The sequence below is a fragment of the Aptenodytes patagonicus genome, chromosome 3, assembly GCF_965638725.1.
Source record: "Aptenodytes patagonicus chromosome 3, bAptPat1.pri.cur, whole genome shotgun sequence".
In the NCBI taxonomy this organism is placed as follows: domain Eukaryota; kingdom Metazoa; phylum Chordata; class Aves; order Sphenisciformes; family Spheniscidae; genus Aptenodytes; species Aptenodytes patagonicus.
The window spans coordinates 112,378,888-112,404,966 of NC_134951.1; the positions used below are offsets into that span (position 1 = coordinate 112,378,888).

The 26,079-nt window shown below is 44.8% G+C and overlaps 1 protein-coding gene across 1 annotated transcript; it reads left to right on the forward strand.

Annotated features, from left to right (window-relative positions):
• The first annotated feature begins 1,190 nt into the window (after positions 1–1,190).
• CAPN14 (calpain 14) lies at positions 1,191–23,828 on the forward strand. The gene is made up of 20 exons (XM_076334702.1): positions 1,191–1,421; positions 3,860–3,929; positions 4,893–5,011; positions 5,635–5,771; positions 6,911–7,085; positions 7,805–7,870; positions 9,260–9,345; positions 10,621–10,695; positions 11,353–11,516; positions 12,210–12,385; positions 15,127–15,332; positions 15,883–15,919; positions 16,796–16,858; positions 18,480–18,537; positions 20,294–20,358; positions 20,762–20,830; positions 20,945–21,023; positions 22,187–22,303; positions 22,986–23,041; positions 23,323–23,828. Exons 1-20 carry the CDS (start codon positions 1,191–1,193, stop codon positions 23,347–23,349), a joined length of 2,076 nt encoding a protein of 691 aa, XP_076190817.1. The 3' UTR covers positions 23,350–23,828.
• Positions 23,829–26,079: the final 2,251 nt, after the last annotated feature.

Sequence of the window (26,079 nt, forward strand, 5' to 3'; positions counted from 1 at the left end):
TCAGTTGTAGAGTGGTTTTATAACAAATGAGGGCTCTGTGTGGGAGGATGGTGCAATCTGCGGTTGTATGGTTTCTCACAGGGAACGCCAGTGACCTTCAACTTCGATGGGAGTAACAATCAACTGGTTCCTAACTGAGACCAGTTTCCTAGAGTGCCTGGGGCAGTGATTTTGAGTCTCAGAGAGCCTCCTCTGCAGGGAAGCCTTCCGAATACTGTATCGTTATGGCATGCGAACCATTTATTGAACTTTGTATCCCGATTCATTTTTTCAGTCCACACTGTAATGAGAAGGCTATGGTTATGACCACCTTGTTACCACTGATGGGTGTGATTTGCCTGCTGAGATTTTAATCATGATTTCTCCGAGGAGCCCACCACTTGCAGCAAAAGGTGATGGCTGCTAATGTTTAGCATAGCTGCTAATATTAAAAAAGGGCTATGAAATCACTCTTTGCTGTTTTCAGTGGGGGGATGAGAAACATCTGTCTTGAATGTTACAAGAAAAATAAAAATCTCAGCATGCGTTTTCATGTGTGAATCTGTGGTAATCAGCAACATGGAATGTGATCTCTTGGGGGAGATTGTGTCGTTCTCCAAAATGAGGCAAAAAGGGCAAAATGACGGCTGGGGGGTTGTGAGTAATGGCTTTGTAACACCTAACATATTCCATTTTTCTGTTAACCTTTGGTTTATCTTGCTATTTTTCTTTTTTTTGGGAGGGGAAATAACCACATGCCAGAATGTGATTGAATAAAGACTGCCATTCATGTTGCAGCATGTTATGAAAATATCCCGGAGAGCCTAAAATAGTCCAGAGAGAGACTGAGAATAGCCGTATGTATGGCTTCAAAGCCCCAGTAAAAGTCAATGGTGTCACTCATTTTGATTTCACTCAGCTCTACAGCGAATGTAAAGCCTTGAAAACTCAGTGATAGGTGCTAGATTAGAATTGGATGGGTCCCCCACTTCTTCTAGGAGTGCCCCCCCCCCCCCACACTAGCTAAAGAGAAAATTTTAAAAGCCATGATTAAATCGACTTTTTACAGTTATTTTAATGATCAGGAATTCTTCTGGAGAAGACGGACCTCATCCCAAGAAACAAGGAGTTTTCAGCAGGACTGTGCAGGGCAAGATCCCTGCAGAATCCTCAGTGGAAAAAATTATCCTGGTGTTACTGTGGACATTGCCATGCCTTTTCTGCAGTGCTTGAAAAAAAAGAAGTCACCTGTGCCTTTACGCAGGAGTATCTTTCAAAAACACACCCCACCCATCCAGCAGAACTACCAGGCCTTGCTGGAGACGTGCTTGAAGAACAAATGCCTGTTCACAGATGACAACTTCCCTGCTCACATCAGCTCTATTGGAACGGGAGCACTGCTAAAGAAACTACCCCAAAATTTACAGTGGAAGAGGCCACATGTAAGTGACTTCCAGTGAAAAATCTCATGTAAGCGGATGATTACAGCTGATAGCCAGCAAATAGTGTTAGCACTGAGCAGACTACTCTTAGACTTTAATTTAGGTGTGCCTTAATGCCTCCAGAGATTACACTTATTGTATCAGCTGTCACTTTGGAAGCTGGGGTACATGGAGTTTCCTGATTGCCTTTGAAGCATTTGTTGCCCAAAATCATAACCAGCCTCGTTCAGTTTATACCCAGTAATGCTCAGAGCAGGCAGGGAGAGCAGGTGAAGGGAGCAGGGGGAGCTGGTATCCTTGAAGCTCACAGCTCTGATGATCCCACCATGATTCCGTGATGACAGTTCTCATGGTGATGATCCCTCTCCCCACAATTCAAGATCTTGACCTTTTAGAAGATTTCCAAGTTTCTAGACAGTCCTTAGCCTTTGACCCCTCTCCCACGGGCAACATACCATTGTGATGCTGGAGGCTGCTACTTTCACCAGCAGCGGCAGGTGCTTTATCCTCTTGCTGGGCTGTTTGTTTCCTGCTTAACTGTTTAGTCTATTCTTTATTGTACTTAGAGCAGTCTTTTCACAGCTCTCAAGGTTGAGCTTCTGCCACGATCAGTAATTGACCATCAATCAATGAGTTGTTTTTAGTTCTGGGACCTCTGTTTGCTACTTGTGCCCATATTTCCAAGGCCTTTGCTGGTATCCCATGCTTAAACTGAACATCACAACAAGAGCCACCTGGTACCGAGCCCTGGTCACAGATCAAGTTCTCATAACAAAAGGATAAAAAGTCTAGGAGGCCAGGACAGGGGACTGGCACAGTTAGATAAGGCCTGTTAGCTCTGGCCTGTTACTTGCAATGGCAGTTTTGTTCTTACTGAGCCACTGAGCAACATACTGACAATCAGATCTTCCTGAAAGCAATGTATAGAACTATCTGAAAATTTCAGTAGCACTGACTCCTTATGTTACCGTGTCTGTAAGGGAATTCTGCTATTACCTGTATCTCCTAGCTAAGTTATTTTCTAGCTGTCATATCTTGTCAGATTTAACCAATTTCTTAGAAGGGCTGAGTTTTTGCAAAACTCATGAAAATCACTGGGAAAGTAAAGGCACCTTTGCAAATTGTGCAGGAGAGCTTGGGAATAGCAGCCCTGGTTCTCAGAGTTTCAAATGCAGTTTGGTCTCTCAGATGGTTTGTGTTAAGTCAGGATCTGCAGACGGAGGGAGTGCAGCCCTCAGGGGCCTGAGCTGGGTTGTGCCGGGCACTGCGGCTGAGGCAGCTACATCAGCATAGAGGTATTTGAGGAGGGAAAGGTCAACGTGAGTCCTGGCCTCTACAAAGCCCTTCAGGTGTCCCTCCACCCCAGAGACATTGGAATGGACTTCAAACTTCCTCTGTCTTCTCAGTCCACCATTCTGCTCCTCTAAAATTGCCTCATGAAGGCGGCTGCCATTTGCTCTGAATGCCAAACTTAGGCCAGCAAAGGCTCTCCGAGGATGGATGCTGTGCATCCTTTAGTCCCAGTGCTGCAGAGGAAACTGAGATTCTGCCATTCAGCCTCCAGGCTTGTAGCTTGCTGCATCTATGACTGATGGCCTGCAAACTGAACACCCAAATTCACCAAGGATAGGGGTTGGTGTGTAATTACTGTAACTGCCTTCTGGGGGTTTGCTGTTTCTCTGCTACTGCCTGAAGGGGAAGCCAACAGTGTGAAAATTAGCTTGAGCAATTTGTGGGTCATTAGAGTGAAACATAAGTTTGACACTTAGGTTATTAATTTGACCCCAGAGGCACTTGTGAGAGGAAAAAATAACAACATAATTTCTCTCTGAACGATTATTCATAGACCCATTCTTGTCACAGCAACAGGAACTTCTGTAGCAGCCATCAGTTAGTCTGTAGCTCGATTGTCAGTCAAATCGTGGAGACATCAGCCAGGTTAGCTGAAAGTTTGAACAGTTATGCTCTGCCATTGTAGCCTCTTTTGGCTGAAAGTTGTCCGTAATTATGGAGGAGCAGGGCTGGCAGCTCTGAAGGGTTGTCTTCGCAGCGAGGTGTTTGTGGACACCCATGGTGATGCATCTGAGCACCAGTGGCTTATGTTGGAGACCAAATTCAATGTAGACCAAGCACAAATGCATGCCCAGGCTTGTGTCAGGTTAGCCAGAGCACATGATAACACTAGAGTTATACCTGAACCAGAACAATGTCTTCCGGGACAAAGGGACTCAAGTATTTTGAAAGCTTTGAACAGGCAGAGGGAGTGTTTTGTGTCACATATCCATGAGGTTTTTACATCCTAGACTAGGAACTCACTGGATTTCCGATCTTACAAGATTGCAGCTCTGCACACAGAAAGTCCTTGACTTCAAGCTAAACCAGCTCCTATTACTGACTTGACTCTCTCCCTCTTTTCTTTTTGGTTGTGTGCTTCCCAGGCTTTGCACAGAAGTCCAGTATTTTATGCTGCAAACAGAAAGCAACTTGATCTCTGCCAAGGATTGGTGGGTAAGGAAACTCCTTTGTATAAATGTCTAAGTATTCTTATACAAGTTAACGTTTTGAGTGGAATTTTGACTGTATAAAACTTGGCATAGGAATAGAAGGTGCGCATATCCTTATCTCTTCACTTGGCAAGGTGTGGATGAAGCAATCATTAAGATGGGATAGGCTCAGTAAAAAACTTGGCAAGCTTCAAGGTGGGATTTGACGGGTGACAGGTGTCTCCACCAGCTGAAATCATCATTCTCTGTGTTGCTTCTGTGCATGCTAGTACTGCAATAGGGAGTGATCCTGTGCTCTTACTGGTCTGTAATGTTGCTGCTTGACAATTGAACAGAGACCACAGAAGCAGGAAAAATCTGAGACTTCTACTATCCTTGTATCTAAGGCTTAGTGTGAGTGTGTTCTCTTCCCAGCTTTGCAGTTAGAAAAATCATTTTTATGCCCGTGTTACCTAAAGTAAAAGGATATATTGTCATCTGCAAAACAGGTAGGGGTGGTACTAAATTAATTTTTAAGTGCTTTAAGCCCTTAAACACAAAGTCTGATAAGTACAGTCTTGCATGTGAGACCCATTGGAAATGATTTTTCTCTTCTGAAAAATTAATGTTTTCAAAGAAAAGGGGAAAAGTTTTTTTTTAATAGTGTGCCTTTACAGAGAACAGAAAAAAACCAGGCAATGTCAGTAAAAAACAGGAATGTTTCCATTGAGAGCTATTTCTTGCTAAATTTCTTATTTAACCAAACAGTATCCAAATGAAAAACTCATGAGAGAACAATTATAAACCAATTGTGGTTTGGTTAAATACAGCACACGTCTGGATCATCTCATTTTCTGTGTATGATTTGTTATAATTGTAAAGACATCAGCACAACAGCTCTTCTGCTAGGATCTTGGTGGTGTTCCTGAACTTGGCTGACAACTCTTGCTTTTCAGCCAACTGCATGTGTCCGTTTGTCTTGGCGCAGAGAACTGCTGGTTCCTGGCGGCCCTGGAAGCCCTGACGTTCCACCAGGACATCTTGGCTGCAGTCGTGCCACAAAATCAGAGCTTTGAGAGGAAATATGCCGGCATTTTCCACTTCCGGGTACATCTGCTCCCCCAGAGTATGGGGAGGTCTTCAGAAATCTTCTGTCACGTTTTGTGTCACACCCTTAGATAATTTGTACGTGGTTCCCCTTGGCCAGGGGCAAGTGGCCAGAGGGTATCCCGGCCTGGAGGGTAGCCCATCACCCCTCCCACGAAGCAGTGCAGGCAGTGGACCCACTACAAGCCAGTCTGAGGATATACCTCCGCTTGGCCCTTCTCTCCAGCTGTGCCCTACCCATATTTTAATCCAGACAAAAGTCCTCCTACACAGTAGCAACAGTCAGCAGGGCTTGAGCACATCTGCTCCAACCTTCTACCCCTTTGCCCAGCTCTTGCTGCAACTCTGCTACCTTGTAATTAGGAACTCCTTCCCCAGAAGCCCAACTGTGCCAAATTTCTCTGCTTAATCCTTTTACACCTGATACAGGCTTTGTTTTCTCCTTTGGCGGGGTGGGGCTGAGGAATTGGCTCTGTGGGTGAGTCAGCACATCTCACTGACCCCAAGCAGCCCCCCCAAGGCGGCTCATCCTGTGCCCACAGCTACGTTATCTTGCCTTTCCTGTTGTTCCAAGGGGAGGTCCCTTCCAAGGAAAACAGCAGCTCATTCTTTTCCTCTGACAGTTCTGGCACTTCGGTAAATGGGTTGACGTGGTGGTTGATGATCGCCTGCCGGTGAACGAGGCGGGGGAGCTGGTCTTTGTTTCCTCAGTCTATAAGAACGTGTTCTGGGGAGCCCTTCTGGAGAAGGCATATGCTAAGTAAGTGACTCATTCCAAGTTATGCAAATAGTCTCTCTAAAATATGTTGGTTGGTGCCTACGCAGTTTGTTCTTGTTTATAAATGCATCTCCTAGGCCTTGCCACATTTGGAGTGTAGTAAATGGTTCTCATCTTTCTATTATCATACAATAAAAGCTGCCACTGCAGTAGCTGTTATGAATCCAGGCCCTTGAGTTTAAATCCAAGGGTTTAGGAGTAGGCGTGAAAACAGACCTATTCTGGGGGGTTGTCCTCTGAGTGTTATCGCTGTTTGGAGTGTATTGGCTAGGATGATACCTTCCTTGTAAATACTGCAGAGGAGCGGAAGGCCACAGATAGGGGTTTTCAAAGGTGAATGATTTCTGATGCCTCCTTTGATGTATTATCGGTTTGAAAAACCTCCAAGGAGTTTCGTTTTGGGGGTCTGCTGAAGCATTGTACTTTGGTTTTGGTAGAAGTTCCCACTCTGGGGTCCCCTAAAGCAGAGGCATTCAATAAGTCGCATGGCACGGTGAGAATGCTGGCTTCTCTCCAGAGTGTTTTGTCTAGAGTGGTTTATCAGGACTAAGAGAATGTAACAAGGCATAACTGATGGAGTTTGTTAATATTGGGCTGAAATAATCTCTGCAGAGCAAGGAAAAATCGTAGTTAACATTGAGAGAAAGATCACAGCAAAGGAGAGAAAGTTCAGTTATTTTCATTTGGTGTTAGCGTTAGAACAAAAAGACTGGAGAAAGTTGCACTGCAATGGTAAAGAAAATCAGATTGGAGACTGAGCTCTCAAGACAGTGTGCCCCTCAAGGCACTATATCTTAGATACAGCACAGTGTCTGGTGATAAATTCAGGCAACATTCACTAAGGCAGAGTTATCAAAGAAGTAGTGATGGGCATATTCTCACTACTGTGCAGTGAGGGATGACAGTGAGTGAAGAGTCCCTTTCAGACTATGGCCAACCTTGGAGGCAATTTGCTAGATTCCCCACTTCCTAAATGCCAAAGATTCCCCTAAAATTAAACATGAATTACAGCCTTCCTTTTGCTTTTGCAAACCTTTATTGTATGTTTTCATTGGCACGCTGTTCTCAATCTATCACCTGTGACTATAACACCAAGAATATATTGATGTCTTTTTTGCTAGACTCTACGGCTCCTATGAAGATCTGCAGATTGGGCAAGTTTCAGAAGCTTTGGTGGATTTTACAGGTGGTGTTAATATAAGGATCAAGCTTGCAGCAGCTCCTCCTGATCTGTGGGATATCATGACAAGAGCAACCTACACCAGATCTCTCATGGGCTGTCAGACACATTTAGGGGTGAGACTTGGAGTGACATCAAATGGCTTCACAGCTAAAAGCCTTTCCAGACCTGTTTCCCTTTGCTCAGCTAGTCATTGTGACTCAAAAAGTATCAAAGCTGCCACACGTGACTCTCTGTAGAAATCACATTCTTAATGTTAAACTTTGCATATGGATTGATTCCCTGCTGCTGTCAGCTCCCTGTTGTTATGTTTAGGAACTGGTTTATCTATCAAAGAACCTCTATTAAATAAGGACCTACTGCATTTTCCCATTTTGTTAAATAAATTTTCCATTTTTACAGATGGTGCAGTGAGGCACAGAGACTCATGGAATAAGCTTATAGCTAAGATATAGAGAGGTGTGTAGTTCAGAACATGAATTCAAATGTTGGCTTCTAAGCCTTATGCTAACACTTCAGCTGTTGGGAAACCCTACTCTTCTGAAAATCAAAACCTAACCTCCTGGACTTTTAAAGAGTGAGATGGTGTCTAGCCAAAGATCCACAATTTATGAAGGGACCTTCCCAATCAACCTTCCAATTCCAAGCATACTACAAAATATGGCTGTTAGGAGCTTAGACTTAATTTTTTTATTTCAGTTCAAACCATTCTCCATTTGCTTTGAGAGTCATTGCTTACACAGGTACAGGTCCCTGCTATTGGTATGAGTCCGCTGTATAAGTAGGGATAGAATAAAATGTTTCTTTTCCTTCTGTTTCTCTTCCTTGTATACAGGCAACAAAGGTCTTGAGGAATGGGCTTGTTGCTGGCCATGCCTACACAGTAACTGGTATTAGAAAGGTAAGACTAGCCCTAATGTCCTGGGACCAGGTTTGTTTGGATGTCAGCAATTTTTATAGCAGTCATAGGTTCAACCATCAATCAGGGCAACTATGTTATCTCCTCCCCCAGTGCTCTTCTCTTAGCCTAAGGCTAAAAGAGACTGTGTGCTTTGTAAAGATTCACTTTCAAGTGTCCATTTTAGTATTGTGACCTTGATGTAAAGGACAATGGTTATAGATCAGCATATCTCTAAAGGTGGGAATGATTCGTAGGGCTCTGCTGAGAGCATCACCTACAAATGTATCTTAGCTGTTAAAGACGAAAGGACTGGCCTTTGGGGATGCTGGGAGGATGCACTGAAACCTACTTGGCATAAAAAGCCTTCCTCTGAAGTCAGAGGAGAGGCTATAGAGAAGTAAAGATAATGGAATACAAGGGCCAAAACATGAAAAACCACAGATGGAAATGTGAGTCAAGGCTAAAGTAAGGGAACCAAACTGGGCTCCTGTGCAGAGAGTGCAGGTGGATCTGCAGAAGTATCATTGGGAGTCCCCTAAAGATATTTGTCTAGAGGTAAGGGACAGTAAAATAATAGGTCCCAAAGAGTGGGAGAAAGGTCGAGCTTTCTCTTCCTGGACTGATGGATGACTATCTTGTCCAGCCTCAAAAGGAGGTTGACAAGGATGGCAAAGGACTTTGTGGGGCTTTGGACATGTGATATAGATGTGTGTGAGAGCACGTTCAGTACCTCTAGCAAGAGATACTAAGAAAGCTGGAAGAGATACTGTCAGCTGGATGATGCACACCTGTGTCTCCCACACGCAGCAGGAGGGTTTTGGGTATGGACTTTATCAGTGACATGTCTGTCAGTCTGGCTCCTCTGATGGGATGAAGAGCCAGGCAGGAGTAAGGGATTGACCGAGCATGTGGAGCCGATGTGAAGTCGGCCGTTCTGCTGTATGCTGCCAAAGCCCCTAGTTGGCCTGACTGCCTTTTCTCCCACCATGGCATCCTAGTGCCATAGAGGCGCTAATCTATGTGGTCACCCCATGGGCTGTATTGTGCTGTGCCATTGCACTGGGTAGGACTTAGCTTTCACAGTAGTACAATCCTGCCCCCACATAAGCACAAAATGAGCAGATGTTGGAAAGGAAGAGGAATTTATGGTCAAGCCTCCAAATTAGGCATCTATGAGGTCTCTGGTTTCAGTTATAGAAGGTAAGATAAAGCATCTTAATCTCTTTGTGCCTGCATTCAGAGTTGCATGTTCATAGATTTTTATCATCGTACTTGCTGGCATCTATGAGAACAAACAAAATCTTTGTTAATATCTGACATAGTACAGTGGTATAAACCAGATGAGAACTGCTGAGACCTTGGTAAGCACAGTGTTACTGTTTTTTGCAGGTGACCTGTCAATATGGACCAGAAAACCTAGTGAGACTGAGAAATCCATGGGGAAAAATTGAATGGAAAGGAGACTGGAGTGACAGGTGAGTTTAAAAAAGGGAAGGTCTGATGCTGAGTGGGAGGAAAGGTTTCGTGGAGGAAAGATGCTGCCATCTTCAGGCATGAATTAGTGCTGAGAGCAGCATTAAGATAAGTAACAGTTGCTTGCACAGACCCTCTCATGTCAAAGCGATGACTCGATAGATTTGTATTTCTCCAGCAGATAGTGCTCACGTAGTGGGGCTCGCTTCACACATGCAGCTTCAACAAGCTCAGTTCTGCTTTTCCATTCACTGAATGCCAGAGGAAACATAATATAAACGTCAGGCGCTGACCATGTTGCTGTGATCTGGATGGCATTCAAAGTGACAGATAGCTGTGCAGGGGGCTCTAAACAAACAGCATGTTTCAGGGCACACAGCCCTTTATCACAGGAGGGACCGTGCAGTGTCCTCCACAGGCTGCAAAGTGTTGGAGTTGGGTAGCTGTGAAGGAGTCCTCCGTCCTGGCTGTTTGGGGAAATACAATTGGGTATGAGATCAGAGGAAGCAACTAGTGAGGCAAATGGGTCCTGTATTTACATCTGCCTGAATTTTTTGATTGGGATCCGTGAAAGACAGTGATTTGCATTCTAGACTGCAGGCAACTGTAGACTTGTGTCCTGTTCCTCTTTGAAGCGGAGCATGTTCCTTCCTTCCAAGCTTCACTTCATTCCCTGCACAGACTCTGTTTGCTGAAGCTCGGGAACAGGGAGGAGGGAAGAGCACAGGGAGGTGTTGGGTATGTGAGTGACTTTCACCTTGTCTGCAGAGCAGTAACTTCTCTGATGTGTGTCTGTCACATAATGACAACATACTAGCTGTTCCTGTTGAAAAGCATAATGAGCAGCATACTGTAGGCCTGCCTTTTAAACAACTCCCAGCTGCCTCTTGCGCTGTCCTAGTCATTCATTCATTATGCCAAACACTCTTCCTATTATGTCTCCTTTGACAGAAAATTAACCAACAAAACAGGTCTGGATTTTTATATTTTAAGTACTTGGAAGCTGTGTGTGCAAGTGAATGGACTGGCTGATGGAAATGGAGCATTTCTGGCTTCTGCTGGAGAACACTGGGGCCGTTCAGCTACATCTCATGGGACCGAGAGTGCTTGTGGAGAGTCTCCCATGGGTGAAGGCATAGGGGGCCTGTGTTTAGTGGGGGATAAATGTGGAGATATGTGGGGACAGGGATTTGGCCTCTTTTTATAGGGGAAAGCGATGTACTCTGCCTTGAATTTGAGGCCACATTTGGTTAGTCACCTCATGTTTTTGCCCTCAGTTCTTACAAATGGGAGCTGCTGAGCCCGAAAGAGAAGATTTTGCTGAGGAAAAAGAAGGAGGATGGAGAATTCTGGTAATGGCACAGTCTCACCTCTCCCCTCTCTGCCAGTAGCTCTGGGTCTGTGTCTAGAGATGAAGCAGCACGTTGCCGCTTAGGTCAAGGCATTTGTGATCTGCTTTGTAACAGCCCATGCTTGCTTTCTTGCTCTCCTCCTCTGCTTGACGATGTGAGAAGCAGTAGCTGTGCTGACACGGAAGAGGTGCACTGTTCTTCAATGGCAGGAGTGAGGGAGAAGCAGGACACTGCCACGTCTCCCAGGGCTGCTGGAGACATGGGCAGCTTTCAGGAGCTTTTGTCCTGCCTTTTATTTTTAAGATAGCTTTGGGAAGCTCTTGCTTGCCTTGTTTGTTCGTGATTCTCCACAGCTTCTGCCACAAGGTGGCAATGTTGTCGCCCGTGTCATTTCACTGCAGTCCCTTGGTGGCAATATTATTTTAATCTCTGTGCTGCTATCCTTTGCTGAAATTTTAGTCATGCATTTGCTACTGCTAGATGCTGCTGTTGGAGCAGACGCTGTCTTCCTTACTGCCTAGTAAAATATGAGCATTACCATATGTAACACAGAATGGTGTGGCTTCGAAGTTCCCTGCTCCCTTTTCTTTTCTTTTTATAAGCCATATGGACTAAACTAAACTGCTGACAAGACGTCTCTTGGCACTCTTTTCCCAGGATGTCTCTGCGAGATTTCAAGATTCATTTTGTAGATCTGACGATCTGTAAATTAACTCCAGACCTGATGAGCCAGGAAGATGGGAAGAAGTGGATGTACTCCCTGAAGAGTGGGAGATGGGTTAAAGGAAGTACAGCAGGAGGAAGTCTGGGATTCTGTAATGGTGAGGGGTGCTCTTTTGGATGACTCTGGGGTACCATTGCTCTGCTGACTCAGTTACCAGCACCTTATACCTGTTAACAAAAAATTGACAACAGAGACATGGTCTTCCTGCTTAACCCTCAACACATACATCAGAAATAAGCAGCTGAAGGACTTTGACTAGCTTCTGCTATGACAGAAGCTGCATCACTTGCAAACACAGGGCAGTGGGCTGCTTATGGCATGAAATGAGCTGCAGGATCCTAGCATCAATTGCCAGCACTGAGCTGCTTTGGGGCATTAAACTTGTCTGTTAAAATTTGCATCCTCAGCACCTCCAGGGAGTGGTATTTTAAGTAAAATGAATGGGAAACATAGAGGTTCAGCCCTTCTGGAAGCAGAGCAGGTGGGGTCTGAAGTCTGCTAGCTCATACACCAGAGCTGATAGGGGAATAGTGATACATTTATAAACAAAATGAGCTTTTAGTTGCAGGTGAGCAGAAATGTAGTTCCTTGTTCCTGGGCCTTCCTCTTGTCTTACATAGTGGTTGCACAGCTAAACTTGTAAGCTGGACCCTAAGATCAAATCCCTGTGGGGTCTGGAGGTCCAGACAACCTGTGATCTATTCAGTCTGATGCCAGGCATCATGTGGGAAGCTGGCAACAAATTTTGTGATGGAAAATGAGATCAAAATGTTTTTCTTGTTTTGCTTAGGCACCTTTTGGATGAACCCTCAGTACTGGCTGAATGTTTTACCAGTTGGAGACAGTAAGAAAAGCCTGGGTTCCTGCAATGTGGTTATATCCCTGATGCAGAAACACAGCAGCAAACACCGGAACCGAGCTCCTCACCTCTTCATTGGATTTTCAGTCTACAAGGTGCGAAGAATTGCTTTGCCTTTCTTGCTTTCACCAAATAGGAAAACTTCCAGCCCCTGTAAATTGTAGAGCTTTGCAGACCAAGAGTTTTGTTGCACGCAGGGTGATCTGTTCTCTTTTTTCCTTGCCTGTGCTCAGTCTCCTCACACATCAGGGCTAGGCTCTCTCAGGCTCTGTGCCCCACTTGCTGCCTTTCCGACATGCTGTGTGTCAGCCTGCAGAGCAGTGAGAAATGCCTCTTGCTTCAGAGCACACTGGGCTTTATTTTACCTTCTCTGAGAGTACGTGCAAGAGCTGGGGGAGGGTGCCAGGAGTCACCTTGCTTTGGGGCAGGGAGAGCACTGCCCTCAGGTTATTTCGAACCATGGTAAAATTGTGCTTGAGAAGTGTTCCTAGTATGACATGGCAGCTGCCCATGTGTGAATACTGCTAGTTCCCTGTGTAGCCAGGGGTAAGTGGATATCACTAGAAGGGGTGAGAGTTTCCCCCCTCAATTGTCTGCTTGTCTGAGTGCCATGCAGAGCCAGTCTCCTCCCTTGAACAGAGCCACAGCTCTTGTTGCAACTGTAAGTTTGCACAGTTACGGAGGGATGGCTGTGGGGAAGGGTTTTCAGGTGGAGGGGCTGAGGTTTCTGAAAGCGAAGACCCCAGCTGAACGTATGTAGCAGCTTCCCAGCAATGATATGGCTACGTTGTGTGAGACCCAGAGGTCCCTGTCTGACAGATGGTCTGTTTTGTTTCTTCCTGCAGGTGGACCTACAGGTGAGTCCCTTGTCACTGCTGCTGGCTGTTTGCTGGGGGAACCTGGGCTGGTGCAGCTGTTACGACAACACTGAAGATGTTGTGTTTGCCTTTGTTCCTTGGCTGACAGCTAGTAACTGTATTTGAGTTCAGTGAGGCACCACAGTAAGTCACTATCAGTGCAGAGCTATCTACTGACTCTTCTGAAGAGCAGCCATATGAGGAGGGCTCAGTGGCCTTAAAAAGGGGCATTAGTTGTTCAGCTTCTGCACTGGGTCTTCAAAGGTATTAGAAGTGGCATCAGTGTTTACCCATTCAGCACTTTGTCCCTCCTGCAATTGCGGGATGGTGTCCCAATTCTTGGCTGCATCTGAGCTGGACTCGCTGCAGCTCTCAGGGGAGCCAGAGCCACCTTTCTGCTGCCTCCCAGTCTGGGAATGAGGTAGGAACAGAGCCTGTGTCCCATGCAAGTCAGGGGTCTCCTAGGGAGCGCAGGTTCCTTCCTGGCTGGGATGCTCTGGAGCTGATGTTACAGGTGTTTTTGGCTTCCTTGGGCCAGCTGTATTTCTAGCATTTTCTTTAGCCAGGAGCCTTTGGAACCTCAGGAAGGGCCCTGGAAGTTAAACCCTGATGTATGTCCCAATTTTGGCCCTGACCTTAGAGGGCTGTTTAAAACAGGGAAAGGTTTAGCTCCTTTTATCTTGAAAGGGCATATCTTCCACTCCGTTACTACTCAGAACACCTCTTAAATGAGAGTCCCTTTGAATTTGGGCTCACAAAGAACTAGTTTGGATGTATGGTCAGGGCAGCACAATTGTGTTCCCAGTTACTGTATTTCCAGCATGATAACCATGAGGTAAGATGCCACTCCTTCCTGACTTAAATATTTTGGGCACTATCAGGGTTACAAATGAGTTAAACTTCCTGGCAGAGGGGGTCTGAGTGTGGCCCTAGCACACTGCTGTGCTGCACCCGAGGGGGAATGGTGGCAGCCAGGACTTCAATTTCAGGTTTGTAGCGGTTGCCAAGATCAATACAGAGAGATGGCAAGCCAGGAGCATCTAAGGTATTGGAACTACAGTCAACAAAGTATCAACTGGAATACAAAAACTTTAAATTTAACATAAGGGGCATGAGAAGGAGTAACCCCAAACCCTTCAGAAAAAAGATTGCTCTATTAGTAAGAAAAATACTGGCAAAGGAAGAGGAATAGCATCTCCACTACGAGGCTGCAGAGTAAAATGGCTAAATGTTTTGAGGAACAGCCAAGATCAGAAGGTGACAGTGGTCTTAGCTAGCAGGATTATTTATTTGGCTTGTGTACTGGGCACTCAGTGGCATTAAAAATGAGTTCAGTGTTGCCTGCATCAACACTTTATCCATTCTCCTATTGCAGAAAAGTGCCTGTAGAGCGAAACATCTGTAAGAGCCAAGAGTGCCAGGCAGATCTAGGACACATGCATGGAGTCAGGGCTAGGGATTAGGTTGCTCCTGCAGTATGCTCAGATCACAGGTGCTCTGAAAAATTCTCTACTGCCAGATCCCTAGTACATGGTACCTATGGGATAGGAGGGATGTTCTGGCTAGTGAAGAGCCGTCTCTAGAGCAGTTCCTGCCTATATTTATATATATATATAAATATATATATATATTTCTATACTGCATTTCTGCCAGTATAGAAATGACTTCTGCAGTAGCTTAGGTTGACAGAAGCCACTTCTCTTCCCAGTGCTTGCTGCTGTTCCTTGCAAGTACTATTATATTGTTGATAATGTTGCAGGAAGCCCTGTTCTTTGTCATTTTAGTATTGGGCAGGCGTGGTGCATGATGAGAACCACCACGTCCCGGGAGGAGACTGAGTCCTTTGGGCCCTGTTATCTGCTTGTGCTGTAAAAAAATCTGAGGTGTGAAGGCAGGCTGTCTATGCCATGCCTGTGAATTCTCCCTGTGCCTTTTGTCCGTTTTTTCAGCTGGTGCAGAACACATTTCTCTTCTGTTTCTTCCCTTAACAGTACCAGGAAAGCAACAGAAAGCTGGCCCCAGCTTTCTTCACTCGACATCAGCCTGTGAACAAGCACCAGGTCTTCCTTGATGAGCGGGAAGTGACCCATGACTTCCACCTGGAGCCTGGTGTCTATGTGATTGTCCCATCCACCCTGGAGCCTCAGCAGGAGTCTGAATTCATCCTGCGGGTCTTCTCCAGGAAGCATGTTCTTCGGTGAGATGCTGCCGCCTCTCTGCCAGCACCTAATTCTCTGGCATGGTGGGATGGTCTGGTCTTTCTAGTCTAATGGGGCAGCATAAATACTTCACCATGCAAAAGGCAGCACAATCTCTTTTGGAGAGGCTGGCTGTGGGTCTCTCCCAGCACAGGATGCTCAGTGGATGAAGCACTGCTTTTGGCCTTATCCTTTCAAGAAGCATTGACCTAGGCCCACACAAGGGATTCCTGCAGCATGCTCATCTTTGAGACTGGAGAAGGACAACAGTTTTTAATGCACCATCAGTTTGCCAGGAGACACTGCTGGCAGTGCTAGGGTGGTTGCTTGTGCAGAAATCGTGCTTTGGAGACTTCAAATGCCAGCAGCCCCTGGGGAGCTGTGTGGACATGAGGGGTTCCCTTACTGCAGCTGTAACACTGGGGAAAAATACATATGCTGCAACAGTGGGTTGGGGCCCCTTCTGGGGATGGGGGATGCCACCTGTGATGAGACAAACACACAACTCTGGGATATCTCCTTAATGTGTCTGCTTTTTTACATCTCCAGGGAAATGGGTGGGAACACCAGTTTCACCCTCTCTAAGGTGAGTGAGTATGAGGGGAGTGGGAGGCCTGTCGTTTGGTCTTCAGCTCCAGGTGTTGGGTTTTTCCTGTTGCTCTGCCCTACAGAGAGGCTGAATGAGAATCTGAGTGCTTGTGTTGCAGCACTTTTGAAAGGGCAGCTTGTGTTTACAGGCAGAGTCCCTTGGACCATGTGGACAGATGCAGTCAAATGTGGGGGATGGGCAAATTTTTAGATGCCTTTGTTAGTTGCCTTTTTGCAAACTTCTTTTAGTGTGCCCCAAGAGCATCTTATGTGCTCTGCAGTCTTTCCTATTCATGGCTTTTGGAGACTTCTGATCCATTCACGCATTTCTCCCTGCTCCTTTTATGCCTTGAAAGTTTTGAAGACATCGTGGGACATGAGCAGTACTGTTCCCATGCAGCAGTCTATAGGTTATTTTCAAAATAACTGAGCTCAAGGGCAGTGCATGCACGTCTGCAACTTGTGCAAGGGAGTTTATAGCATAGTCTGTTCCCCTGGCATAAACAGGGCCCTTCCTTCTTTCATCTCCTCTGTTCTCCTGTATAAAGGAGGACAGAGATCCTTCTCTCTCTTCTTGGCATGGAGTGAGCCCCATCCTTTGTTGTTGCACAGCTTGGTGGGAGGGAAATGTTTCTCCCCACTGAGTGTTATCCGAGTATTTCTTTCAAAGAAATAGCATCTCTATGAGGTGGGGAGCTATCTTAGCAGCGGGCTGCGTTAGTGATGTAGCATTGATTGCAGTGATGGGGAGAAGGTAGAAGGGCAGGGGATGAGAGTGCAGTTCTGGGAAACATCTTTAGTAACTCTGTCTTGGATGGCAATATTTTTCTTCCTCGAGTTAATGATTTTTTTTTTTTTTTTTAATATCTTAAAGGAAATTGTTGATAGGTATGAAGGCAAGATTTGGGAGGATTTCTTCACAAAGCGTTTTGAACAGGTACGTGTGTGCATGAGCTGCCAGGGTAAGCTCCTCCAGAGCTCTTATGTAGCCCTGAAAGTAAAAGCATGTGGATGTTCAAGGGGGGTCTGGACGTGGAAGCGCGGGGAACAGAGAGGGGCCACAGGAGGTTGGGCTGTGTGTACAGTGCTGATTCCATGCAGCAGATTTAACTGCAAAGCTTAGGAATGTGTTAGCATTGAGACATGCATGCTTCTCTACACAACAGGGTGTGAATGCCTGGAACTTAATTCCACAGAACATTGTGGATTTGACAGAAAAACAGGCTCAAAAGGTATTAGCAAACTGATGGACAGCAGGTCCATAAACAGATGCTAAAGCACTAGGCAGGGATGTACCCTCTAAGATCCCTTTTCCGACAGGTGTGGGTGCCAGGGAAACAGGAGAATAGGCTGCAGAAGCTGACCAGGTTCACGTGCTCTCCCTAAACATTAATTCCTATTGCCTGTATTGGGGACAAAGTGGTGGGCTGTGTAGATCCATCCTACCCTTTAGGGTGTTCTTACACTCATTGGGGAAAGTCGCCTATTAGAGAACACCCCCTGAAATATTGACACTTGTCTCATACATCCTTCATCACAGTTTGATGGCAGCTAACTTGCGTTGAGAGGTGAAGTAAGTACCAGGTCTCCCATCACCTCCTTTTTTCACTAATTTTCCTAGTGAAATATGATCCTTATTGTGAAAGATTTTTTTTAATGATGTCTCTGGCCTGATTTGGGACAGAGTTGACCTTCAGGGATCCCACTAGCTATGGTGAGGGATGCAAGTGTTTCACCTTTCAGAAAAGGTAGCTGCATTTATTTAGCAGCATACCCTGTATTTGGAAAACACAATTTCCCAAAAACACATCTGCACTTTTGATAGCAATATTTTGACGGAAGCTGTTACTAAAAACAAGCAATGCTTTTACTTTTTGCCACTTGTTTCAGATTTTGATTTTGAGAATGGTGTGGCTTTCAGATCTGCTAGAAATTGCCACATATTGCGAGGTGCTGGTCCTTTGCTGTCAGGAGGTCCAAGTACGCACAGAGGCGAGCAGTACTGCCATTTCTCAATGCATTACCCTGGCATGCCTCAATGTTCTGAAAACAGGTTTTTATTTTTGAAGAGTGACATTTAAAAAAATCCTCCAAACATCACAGTTTCTAAAAAACCTGTAAACTTTAGTATAACAAGGAGGAGGGGAAGTCTCTGCTTTGATAAGTTTGGGGAGGAAGTATTCCAAAGTTTCCATCTTTTTTTGTTTGTAAATTATAAAAGGGAAATATTTGAAGCGGGTCCCTTGACAGTGTGCTTGATAGAACAGATGGCACCAGGGCTGAAAGGTTAATGGTCTGGATCCTCACTCAGTGTAAATCTGCGCTACCGCATTGATCTGTGTGGAGCCCTGAGAACTTCGCCCAGAGCAGACTGCAGCTCTTGCAGGCTGAGAATCTTGTCATATTCAAAGGGAGTCTTTTCTATTGATTTTCACGGTGGCTGGAGTGGGGCCAGAAAAGCAGAGAATGAAGATGGGACATGCTGGGAAAACAAAAGAGGGAGAAAAGTGATTTAATACTTTAAAAAACAAAAATGAAAATTCTCTTCCATATCACAGAATCCTGAAATAAATGCTGTTCAGCTCCAGAGGATCCTGAATAATATATCTTGGAGAAGTAAGTGCTGAGAAATAATGTTTCTGTAAAACAAACCCTCTTAGAGAAATGCCTCAGCTACTGTATCTGTTTCTTGAATTCTGGGAAGAGAAACTGGCTTGAATCTGACTGAACTGGCTCTTCTGATGCCATGTTAGACTTCCAGAGAGAAAGGATTTGCTGGGGTGTGAATCAACATGGTAGAAATTTTGTAAGCGAAGCTAATCTAGTTTGAATTTCAACAACTGAAAGAATGAGGGGGAAGAGCAAGTGTAGATATTGTGTGTGGATGCAGACTCTGAATTTGACCTCCAAACCCAGCTTGACCTCAGCCTTGATTCTGAAACTATCTCATTTCACCCTGTGCCACTGCCACAGTCTTGGCAGCACCACCGCTAGCAGGTGTAGAAAGTTAGCTTGGTCTGTAGGCAGTTAGGCAGTAGAAGGGGGTCTTGTCTTTACCTTGATGTGCCTGGTTCATGCCTGCTATTCCTATTTACTCTTCCCCACTATGCATACATAGGGCTGTTCCTTGTTCTATTTGTGTTTGGGAGACAGGATGGAGATGCAGGTAGCCTGTGTAACATGTTTGTGAGAACCAGGTGAGCCCTGAGGCAATCTCTCTCGTGAGGACTGTGACATCCACTCTGCCAGTGGCAGTCCAGAGCACTCCACAAGCTTGTAATTTGGTCCCTAGTTATAAATAATGCTACCTGGGCAGCAGCGAGGTATTGCAGTGGCTGTTTTCTCTGAAGATTTAAGTTACAGATATAATGATGAATCCAGTTTTCCTTCCCAGTTTCTTCACTGGTAACAACCGATGTGCAACACAGAAAATACACCGTCCAGCCATTATAGGCAACAAAGAAGATGAACAAAAGACTGATATGATGCCTTTTCCACTTAAGCTGAATTTGTCATTGTTCCCTTTTCTACAAAGGTGGACAAGGATAGCTCTTCTGTCTTTGCAAAGTGATCCACCAGGCACTTAGAAGACTACGTTGAACAGAGAGTCTTTATTTTTCATAAGTTATCAATTTTAAGACATTAATTTAGAAACTTTACAGTACTTGATTCATATTTACTAAACAGGGCTATTAAAAGATTAAAACATCTTCACTTTCTGCAGAGAAGGGATTGGTGAGTTATGGTTCTGTCCCTTGCTCAGTGGAAGTCTACAGACAATCTATAATCATGATTTGCAGTGAGATTAGAGTCTATTTCTGTTACTCTTCATGTAACTTATGTATGAACCAGGAATGCTAAGTGTTGATGCAGCATCATGTTTTCAGTGATGCCTGTAATTTTAATTATATTAACAGAGCTGGCAGTGTGTCTGTGAAAGAGAGAGAGATGCTTAGCACAAGGGCTTCAATTAATCTGCAGTGCTGCTCCCCAAAGCTCTTCAGGTCAAGTGACTTTGCTCAAGGTCATGCAGTAAATTCTGTTTGGGATTACAGCTTTGGATGTCCTTTTACTTCCATTTTCTCTAATAGCTGGAGATAGTACACCATATTTCATTCTGTATTACATGCCTGCAGGGAGCTCATATTGGATTTTCTGAGACTAGTAGAATCCATCCTGTTGCCTCATATTTTTATCATCATAAATGATACATCTTCTCAAGTGGGTGTAAAGTTTCACAAAGGCTTTGGGGCCTGAGCCCTCTCAAGTGAGGGGGAATTTTGGGAGAGTCCATTTTTCTGAGACATGTTCAATGACTCCTCAAAACAATCTTTTTTTTTTTTTCCCTTCTTTTTTTTTTTTGTCTCTCCAGATTTCCAGAGTTTTTGCCTAAGTTTCAGTCTGGATGCCTGCCAGAGTATCTTGGCACTCCTGGATGTATCCTTGACGTGATTGATACTTCTGACTCATATACTTCACTGGAGCATTATTTCTTAGGGCAGACCGGGTGTTACTGTGATTTCTTTACCACCAGGACATGGTTCTGCTTATTGAACTTCTCACCCTCCATAATAACAGTTCAGTTGTGACAGAATGGAATTGGTTTGGGAAAGGGTTGATTCCTGCCGCCTCTGAAATCAGCAGCCAGGTTTCCATTGACTTTAGTGGGAGGAGGATCAAGCCTATAGATAGGCTCGTGGGCTAAGAAATCATTATCCTCATATTATAATTGTGTGAATGTTAGAGTGGCTATGAGGTTTTGGTTTGTTTGGGTTTTTTTATGTAATGGGCGCTCTCTGATGTTTAGTTGAGATGTTCTGACTTTAATTCTCCCACAAAGCTGAACGCGTCTGGCACACTGAGTATCCAGGAATTCAGAGTCCTGTGGAAAAGGCTGCTTTTCTATTTGGTATAACAATAATTTCTGTGTCCCCTTGCAATATCTCCCTGCTCACAATCCCTTTGGTGTTGTCTGTTGGTTTTTGGGGGGCTTTGTTTCATTTAAATTTCTCCCCCCCTGCAGGAAGTTTTCCAGAAAAGAGACACTAGCAGATCAGGAAAGCTTGACCTTGTGGAACTACATGCAGCTGTACAGGAGACAGGTGAGCCCACAGCACATCTTGGCAAGCCTCATCCTCTTCCTCATAAAGGCTGGAAAAAGCCCAGGGATGGGAAATGTCTTGAGAATTGTAGGTGGAGCCCAGGAGGAGTGGAAAACATCATAGGCTGCATGGTCTTAGCCATCTCTGCTTCCCTCTTTAGCTGGGTAAAGATATCTGAAAATTATTTTGCTGTGGGATGGGCTACTTAATCTTTGCCCCAGTGTGGTCTCATAGTGATAGTTCTCTGAAACAGAAGTGTCTGTCTATTTTAGACCCAGGTTTTAAATCCCTTCCTGTTCATTGCTAATTTAATTTTAAAAGACTCTGTGGGGTTGTGCGGATACATGTGGGAGGCCAGATGTAGCTCATATTAAATTGCTACCTCTGCTGAAGATGACAGCTCAGGGACTGAACCTGGAAGTGTGGGACTTGCACAGGGGCAATACTGGTACCAGACTTCACTAATATAATGTCTGAAGCTTGATCTAGAAATGGAAGACCATACACATGGGTCCAGATACTCTCTTCCTGTTACTGAGCTTTGCGTAGGGGCTTACAAGACTGTGCTCAGTCTTGTAGCCTCTTTCACAGGTTTACAGCTTAAATATCACTCCTCTTTTTGGTGCGTGGTTCACCCAGTTCATCTGAGTCAGTGAAAGCACAGTGAGAAACCCAGGTGGACCTCTGCTAAAGCAAACTAAAATCCCAGGCCATGAATAGAAAATACTTTTATTCCTTACAAATGCTGCTTGACATTGGGACTGCTGCTTTCTGTTTGAGCTTCCTCTGGATTTTCTTTTTCATCTCCTTTCCTACCCTCTTGTGGAGTATTGCTCTTAAACACAGCTGCTGTTATTACCCTCATTCACTCAGGAGCAAAGGATGCCCATGTGTGTTTTATTCCAAGTCTGGCAGGACTGTGAGTATAGGGGATCAGATCTGAACCCTTTCAGGTTTGGAGGAGATATCTCCACATGGGGTCTGGTTTGGGCTGGGTGATATTTGATAATCTTAAGGGAGGTTTGAAAAACCAAGCTGTCAGAGAAGAGCTGAAGACCACTCAGTTGTGCATGCTCACAGCTGTGTGCACACCCATAGCTGTGAACATTGAGCTGCCTACTGCTGGGAGTTGCCATCTAATTTTTTTTTTCCCTTTTATGAAGGCATTTCGCTCAGCAGTGAAGTCTGTAATTTGATGGCAATCAGATATGGTGACCCTGACTTGAAGATCAGCTTTGAGAGCTTTGTGTGCTTCATGCTTCGAGTGGAGATCATGGGAGGTGAGGCTGGTACTATGTGGCTGGCCAGGCAAGCTGGGCTGCCCAGCTAAGCCTTGGCCCTTCTGATGCTGCTCCAGCTGGCAGTGGCAAGGTCAAAATTAGGACTGGGTTTCTGAATAGACTGAGAGTAATCAATTTAAAGCGAGGAACAGATATAGAGGAAATCAAGCTCTTTCTCTTTACCTTTCCACCAGTCGCTTTCTATAGACAACCAGGTTGTACATATCAGAGTGATTTAGCTCCCTGCAGGTTTGCACCAGCCTTTTGTAGGAGGAGGTAGGCAAATTATAGATAGAGACTGCTCATTTTCCAGGAAGAAGAGAGCCTTGGAATATACCTTTGGTGGGACTGCAGTTGTGATGATGAGACAGCTGATTCTCAGTCTGTGAGCTTGTGCTGTAGACACTTCGCACATGTCTCAAAACTGTAGTGGGTGAGGTTGGGACCACCTGCATTTCCACATTTCACAGCTGGATGGACAGACAGTAACATGCCTGACTTTATTCAACTGCTCCCTGTGTCCCAGCCCTCAGGGATCTTCCAGTGACAGAAGGAGAAGCTCACATGCACTTATGAATAGCCTACAAACTCTGCCTTTGAGGTTTTTCCTGAGAGAGAGTGTCTTGGCTAGTGTTGATCTCTTGGCTATCAAGTTAACGATCCTCATTTATTTCTTCCGCAGAGGCCTTTCGCAACTTAACACAAGATGGCAAAGGGATATATCTCCGGGAATCTGAGGTAAAGCCCATTCCCTGACTGACAAATGCAGGCTCCTTCATTGCAAGTGGCACTGCGTGTTTTGTTCTGTAGCATTAAAAAAGGTACCTTTACCTGATCACTTACAGAGTAGGTTAAAACAACAAGGAGCTTCAGGCTTCCAAGTCTTGTGCTTTATTATGGCTTCTGCTCCTTTTGGAAACAGAAAATCTCCAATGCCCCATAGTCCAGTTCAGTTGTGACTATTGCAGAGTGCTCTCAGGGATGGACGAGTTCAACCTACTTTCCCCATTACTTTACAGTGGATGTTGATGACACTGTATTCCTGAAGCAATGCTGTAGGCCTGTACCAGGATGAGGAACGCTGCCTCGTATCAACTTTTCTGTGCACACTGGACTCTCTGGGCTCAGCCCTGCAATTTACCTCTTATGAAGTCTTTCCCTCAAGTAGACTTGACCTAATGACCACAGACTTGATGAATTGAAGTTTTGCTAATTAATGTGTTTATTGTGAGTCCTATTTCACTTCAGACAACCCTTCTGAGAAGAGACTGCTGGGTGCCAACCACTATGGGCGCACAGCGTGACACCATGGAGCGTAGTGACTGAGTCATTGGGATCACCTACTTCGTGCTGATGTTACACTGTTACTGTTATAGGATGGCATACATTGTGGTAGTGCCCAGAGGCTGCACTTGGTGATGGGGTTCTTGAGCCTGGGAGAGAAATGGCCCCTGCCCCGAGTAGCTTGTCACCTAATAAGAGGAAATCCCAGTTCTGCAGCTGCTAGGCCCACGGTAGAGGGCAGGAGTCTGTGTGCTTGTGGGGAAGAAGGGGTGGGGACTATCTGAATGAACACTCTTCCCTAGCCATGACTTGGAAAGGTGATTTGCAAGCATTCAAACCATCTCTTTTGCTTTTATAAGTCAGCATAACCCTATTGCAGTGAACCTAAGTTGATTTGACCAAGAGATGAGCTGGGCCTCCAGCTCCTTGTTGTGGATGGAGGATGTGATGTTTGCAGATTTATTTCAGAAAGGCAGTGGGTTTTCTCTGCAGATTCAAAAGTACAGTACAGTGAGAAGTAAACTGATCCCATGTTGTCTTTAAGTCACCAGAGATTGGCAGGGAGTAGATGTTCTCTGTAGCATGATACAGGAGCAGTCTGGTAAAACATTGGGATACTTGTCAGTTACTTTTTATATAGCAGGATGAGGGAGTGTGTGTGTGTGTGTACTTTTAAATGATGCAATCACATGTAGGTTGTAGCTAATTAAATAGTGGAAACCGGGTGCGTAGCTGTGAACAGTGTAAGAGAACATGTTATAAGTGAGACTATTCACATCAAACTCTGTGCTAGAGTTACTTGATGCATCTATCTGTAGGATCCTTTTTCACTTTCTTACCATTTATTTGGGCTGGAAATTTCCACGCTAAGTGCCTGTTACAGGTTGCTGCTTTGATTTTTTTCTTTTGGCATTCCTGTGGACAGCACAATTGTGTCTCTTTTCCAGTGCACAGCCTAGTCTAGGCACTGAATGAAACAGGGCTCCAATGGGAATGAACATATAAAGAAAGACCATACTCTAATGCCTTTGTAGGAAGAAGTTATATTAAGCTTGCATAGGCAGCCTTCCCTCTGGCTTTTTGTGACTTTTTAGGTGCTTAATCTCATAATTATCCTTTTAGAGTGCATATGAGATTCAGGAATGAGGTGAACTGTGGATAAGAATGTAAACACGAGCAAAAGCCTGAGCTCAGGTATGTGCTTATCACTGCATTGAAGCCTGTGCAACACCATAAGCGTATTTAGAGAGAAACCCCATCGCGTATAAGTGTTCCCAGTCAGGAGGCATTAAACAGTAAAAACAACAGTGCGCTCTTTATTCCCCAGAACAGTCTGTTTCTAAACAGTATCATTTTCATACTCTTTTTATGAGAAAACTGTTAGAACCAGATAAATAGATAGCTGTGTTTATACTTGCTTATAACAGATGATATAAATATCATCTATTGTGAGTGGCCTACTGTGGTGTCACCGGAGCCACAGGGTTCAGATCTGCGAAGCAGGGCAGGTTAGAGGGAGCAGGGACATCCAGGGCCCTTGAACAGTGGTGTCACAGCACTGCCATCCTGCCGGGTTCCCAAGGAGGCTCTGTTAGCAGCACCCATCACAAAGCACATGCCCTCTCCCAACTCTCATGCCTCTCTTCCCTTTTGTGACTCGCAGCTGAACACGATGGTACAAACTAAATTAGCCTGATTTAATTTGCACTCAACTCAGTGGGGGATGTTATAAACACTGATTTACTGTGTGCAGGAACAGCACCGGAAGAACCGAAAAGGTTGATTGAGAGAGCATAGGTCTTGCTTTTTCAGTGCGCTCCAAAAAAGATGGTCCCTGGCACCCACGGGGATGGTCGGGGGGTCTGCGTGAGTGCAGAGTGTTCACAGCAGGACTCTGTTGGACATGATGGGATGGAAATCTACCAGTCCCAACTGGGTTTGTTGCACAATGTGTGTAATCAGCTGAGCAAGAATTATTTAAGGCTAGGAGTATGCTGGACATAGCTCTGCCGCAGGCCGTGTGCAAAACTGTAGTGCAGTTTTCAAATTGCAGTTCATTTTAATGTTGTACACATTGTTTTTTATACCAGATTTTGTACTTATTTACTTCACACCTCTTTAATGCAGAGCAATGTAATTGCAGGGAGATTATTTTGCTATTGATTACTTGATCCAGGAAAGAAACAGAATTCATCCATGCCGTGAATCACTAAGCATTTGCAGCAATAAACTTTATTGAGCCATGTGACTTGCTGTTACAGAATTGTAAAGAATGCTTTGCTGGAATGATTATACCAAACCACGTACAATTCAAACTGAATTATCTGGCTCACAATAAAATGTTTTTGGCAAGGGCACCTACTCGGACACTGTGAGGCTTTTATGTTGCTAACAGAATAATGTTTTCTGGGCAATTCTGAAGATATATTATTCCTCATTTACAATGTGCATTGTGGAAAAAATGGTCTAAAAGGCTGCTGAAGGATGCATTC

What these genes read in the sequence shown, in the direction of transcription:
- CAPN14 (XM_076334702.1), top strand. Translation starts at nt 1,191, where the DNA reads ATGCCTTTTCTGCAGTGCTTGAAAAAAAAGAAGTCACCTGTGCCTTTA. An exon ending in CCGGCATTTTCCACTTCCGG is followed by an intron (nt 5,012 to 5,634) that starts GTACATCTGCTC and finishes TTCCTCTGACAG; the next exon opens with TTCTGGCACTTCGGTAAATG. An exon ending in GCTGTCAGACACATTTAGGG is followed by an intron (nt 7,086 to 7,804) that starts GTGAGACTTGGA and finishes CCTTGTATACAG; the next exon opens with GCAACAAAGGTCTTGAGGAA.